This window comes from Trichechus manatus, unplaced genomic scaffold, assembly GCF_000243295.1.
Source record: "Trichechus manatus latirostris isolate Lorelei unplaced genomic scaffold, TriManLat1.0 scaffold00002, whole genome shotgun sequence".
NCBI classification, from domain to species: Eukaryota; Metazoa; Chordata; class Mammalia; order Sirenia; family Trichechidae; genus Trichechus; species Trichechus manatus.
This window is the reverse complement of record NW_004443938.1, coordinates 41,046,480-41,051,293: the sequence shown is the minus strand read 5'-3', so window position 1 is coordinate 41,051,293 and position 4,814 is coordinate 41,046,480. Positions and strand designations below refer to the sequence as shown.

General features: G+C 37.9%; 1 protein-coding gene across 1 annotated transcript in view; it reads right to left on the bottom strand.

Annotated features, from left to right (window-relative positions):
- Positions 1 to 3,844, bottom strand: part of LOC101351285 (vascular non-inflammatory molecule 3) — a 13,292-nt gene extending 9,448 nt beyond the window's left edge. Inside the window, exons 1-2 of the mRNA XM_004368911.2 lie at positions 3,044 to 3,844; positions 2,821 to 2,951 (exon numbers count right to left, since the gene is read on the bottom strand). Of these exons, the coding sequence (XP_004368968.1) occupies positions 2,821 to 2,951; positions 3,044 to 3,265 (353 nt within the window). The 5' untranslated portion in view covers positions 3,266 to 3,844. The remainder of the gene's footprint in view (positions 1 to 2,820; positions 2,952 to 3,043) is intronic.
- Between the last annotated feature and the right edge of the window lie 970 nt (positions 3,845 to 4,814).

Genomic DNA, 4,814 nt, shown 5'->3' with positions numbered 1-4,814 from the left:
ACATATATGTATTTATATATATATATATATATATATATACGCTTCACTGGTTTTGCTCCTCTAGAGAACCAAGCCTAAGACAGCAACCAAAACACTCTGTAAAAGAAATGGCTTTACTAATCACTGGAAATTTCATGCTTAATATGGTGCCTCCAGGCACTTATAGTTAGCATGGTTTAATCACATGGCTATGTTTGAAGTCTGTTGTTGTTGCTGTTAGTTGCCACGGAGTCGATTTTTACTCATGGGGACCCTGTGTGTACAGATTAGAACTGCGTCATAGGGTTTTTCAAGGCTGTAACCTTTTGGAAGAAGATTGCCAGGCCTGTCTTTCAAGACACCTCTGGGTAGGTTTGAAATGCCAACCTTTTGGCTAGCAGTTGAGAGCTTAACTGCTTGCGCCACCTAGGCACCTGTTCGAAGTTTAGTCATGCTAATTACAATTCTTTTAATTCCAGCGGCGCTAATTTCCAATTATGAGACTTAAGCATCTTTTTTTCTCATATTTAAAATGGGAATAGTCATACCTACTACATAAATTGAATGAGATAATGTACATAGTTCACCAAGTGTGGTTCCCAGGACCAACCAAATAAGTAAGTAAATAAAGAGTGTCTCTTATGGCTTCTGTAATTACAAGACGGCAATGCAGGATACTGATGGCTTTGTTGATTTTAGGGGCCATTCAGGTTCCCTCTATGATCTCTCAGCTTCTCTGCAATTGATGTTGAGCTAATATTTTAATAGAAAGGACAGATTTATAACCTATTTAGACATTTCCTTTATTTTTCCTTCAGGAAAAATAGGACAGTACTATCAACATTTATACTTATTAATACTTTTAATAATCAATTATGTACTTTGTTTTATTTTCTTGTCCAAATGATTCAGGTACTTTAATATTTTCTATTCGTTCCTCATGAGGAAGGTCCAAGGAAGTATGAGACGTGTCTGTATTCTACATGGCATGATTTAAATACACAAGGATGACCATGTGGCCTTCCATTAGTCTTTTTAGGGATAAATATTACTAGGAACCCTGGTGGTGCAGTGGTTAAGAGCTCAGCTGCTAACCAAAATGTCTGCAGTTTGATCCACCAGCCACTCCTTGGAAACCCTATGGGGCAGTTCTACTCTGTCTTACAAGGTCATTATGAGTCAGAATTGACTCAACAGCAAAGGGTTACGGTTTAGGGAAGAAATAGTAAATTTCTTTACCAATATTACTATTATATTAAATACTAAATTTCTACGTTTTAAAACACGTAGCTGAAAGCTTGCTGAAATCAGTATCTGCAAACTCAATGATGTTAAAGTTTCATCAGTCACTTACCTTTACAACAAATAATTTATCTAAGATTGTCTACTTATCAGACTTCTGGATACCTTTCCCCTAGGAAAGTCAGTTCTTTAGCCCAGGCAAATAGAAGGTATTTTCAACGTAAGCCTCTTGGGTACTGCAAATAGTGAGTCCTCTTCTGGGAAAAGCCTCATAAACAATTAGACATTGAGTCACAGTCATGGTTCTTGTAAACACAGACTATGCAACATTTAGAGAATGTTTTTCCAAAGGTTAAAAACCCAGGGTGAGGCTTATGTCACATAGCAGAGCTTTTATGTTGTAACAATGGACTTAATCTTCCAAGCAATTTCAAATGGTCAAAATTATTCAAGAAATTTCCCTATTTTGTGCAATAGATGTAGTTCAGAACAGATACACTTAAATTTAAAATTATCAAATTAAATTACTTTTAATTCTTTGATTTTGCCATTAAAAATTACATATGAAATATTTTTAAAAGTAAAAAAGTATACTTAAAATAACCTATTTCATAAATCTTTTTATTATACAGATTTTCTTTTTAAAAGATATGCCTAAACTACTGCTGTTAATAATTACTAAAATCTCTCAATAGACGAGAAAACAAAACAAGTCAGACCCAGTTCCTCCTGTTAAAAACTTAGGTAGCAGTGACAGCTAACACTGAAGAGAACTCTACAGTGTACAGTTCCAGGTATGTTAATGTTGTTTGACACTCTAGTTACTCCATAAGGGAAGTAGGAGGAGACCTTTTATTATCCCTGTTTTATGGATAAAGAAACAGAGATGTCAGATATCTAGGTTACATGCCCCACATCACTCAGCTAGGATGTAGTAGAGGATGGTGTTAAAAATAACTCTTCCTTTTTCAAGTCCTGTATAATTTCCACTCCACTATACAGATTACAAAAGGTCAGAAGTTTGCACCCACCAGCTGCTCCACAGGAGAAAATGTGGCAGTCGGCTTCCGTAAAGATTACAGCCTTGGAAACCCTATGGGGCAGTTCTACTCTCTACTATGAGGTCTGTATGAGTTGGAATCAACTCGATCACAATGGGTTTGGTTTGGTTTGGGTATACTGATTACATTGTAAATGATGGTGATATCAGAGCCCTTTGGAAACAGCCTCATTTCACCTTTTCACCAGTTATACAAAGGAGGCAGGTATTTATGGATAAAACAACTTACTGCTGTTTCAGAACACAGATCTTGTATATTACAACTTTCTTATTTTGTTGAAACCCTTTAAAGAAATTTATTATAGAAATTGTATATATGGATACTGTTCTTCAAAGAAAACTACAACAAATAACCACCCAGGCATCACCAACTCAAGACATTTATCAAACAGGAGACATGCATTAGAGGTGTGTAGGTCCAATGACAGAAACTGGATTAATTACTTATCATCCGGATTACTTGTCAGTTGGTGCATTTGCTATTGGTGTTTGGCAGTACCACAACTTTTTGTTCAAACATCAAAGGGTAGTGACATTACCTTTGGGGGTCTCTACATGGAATCCAGTTCACTTTCGGGTCTGGGATATCCTCCAGGTAGGGGTAAATGGTCTCCCTTGTGAAAACCCAACCATAAATTCCATCTTCTGGAGTCACAATGATATGTGCGCCCTGCTCAAAACAAATCAGAGCAAAAGAGTTTCGCATAAATTCCAAATACACTCCAGGTTCCAATCTTACAATATCCCGGCCAGTATACTTACCTGCTTAGCTGCCAGCTTTACTGCTTTTTCCAAAACATCTATGTTCTTGTTCATTAGGCGCACAGCATCTCCTTTTGATACAGGTGTCTCTGTGCTGTTTGGTAATATAACAGCATGCTCATACACTGCAGCAATAAAAGTGTCCAGACTTTGTGTGGAACCAACGCTCAGGACAAAGAGGGCAAAAAGTGCCACATATTTTGGAAAATGTGATCTGATCATAGCTAAAATTTAGTGATCTTTGAAAAAACAAACTCAGACTCTTATATTTCGCATCACTGGAAAAACTTTTATATTAAAGCACTGCCATCTACTCGCTATTTATATTTTATCACGAATACATTACACAATACAGCATTCAGAAAGGATGTTGTGCAAGAAAACTGACAGCTGGAAGTACATGACTGAGTTGACTTAAGTGGACAATGCTGCTGTTGACATTGTTCAGAAGTCTGCACAACTCTCAAAGTAGAATTAATGAGCCAACCACATGACCCCTCCCCAGTCCAAAACACACTGACAGTTGAAGAAATTCTTTTTTTTTTATTTTACAGGGTTGTTTTTAAATATTTTTATTGTACTTTAGATGAAGGTTTACAGAACAAACTAGCTTCTCATTAAACAATTGGTACACATATGGTTTTGTGACATTGGTTACTAACCCCATGACATGTCAACCCTCTCCCTTCTCAGCCGTGGATTCCCTAGATTCCCTATTAGCAGTTTTACTGTCCCCTCCTGCCTTCTAGTCCTTGCCTCTGGACTGGTGTGCCCCTTTAGTCTCATTTTGTTATACGGGCCTGTCTAATCTTTGGCTGAAGGGTGAACCTCAGAAGTGACTTCATTACCGAGCTAAAAGTGTGTCTGGGGGCCATACTCTCAGGGTTTCTCCAGTCTCTATAAGGCCAGTAAGTCTGGTCTTTTTTGGTGAGTTAGAATTTTGTTCTACATTTTTCTCCAGCTCTATCCAGGGCCGTCTATTGTGATCCCAGTCAGAGCAGTCAGTGGTAGCAGTCGGGCACCATCTAGTTGTTCAGGACTCAGTCTGGTGGAGGCTGTAGTAGTTGTGGTCCATTAGTCCTTTGGACTAATCTTCCCCTTGGGTCTTTGGTTTTCTTCATTCTCCCTTGCTCCAGACAGGGTGAGGCCAGTGGAGCATTTTAGATGGCTGCTCACAAGCTTTTGAGACCCCAGACACTGCTCACTGAAGTAGAATGTAGAATATTTTTTTTATAAACTATGTTATGTCAATTGAGCTAGATGTTCCCCGAGACCATAGTCCCCACAGCCCTCAGCCCAAAAATTCAGTCCTTAGGGAGTTTGGATACGTCTATGGAGCTTCCGTGACCTTGCCCTGGACAAATTGTGCTGGTTTTCCCAGTATTGTGTACTGTCTACCTTTCACCAAAGTTACTACTTATCTATTGTCTATTTAGTGTTTTTCCATCCTCATCCCTCCCCTCCCTAGTAACCATGAAAGATTGTTTCCTTTTGTGTGTAAACCTTTTCAGGAGTTTCTTTAGCAGTGGTCTCATACAATATTTGTCCTTTTGTGGACTGATTTATTTCACTCAGCATAATGCTTTCCAGATTCATACATATTGTGAGGTGCTTTGCAGATTCATCATTGTTCTTTATCTGAACGCTTTTCGTTTAATAAAATATATTTTTCCTGGTAAATCAATATTTCCAATAATAAGACCAATATGGGACTGGTCTAGAACAGCCATGAACAACATTCATGAACAACTGTTATTCATGAATAATAATT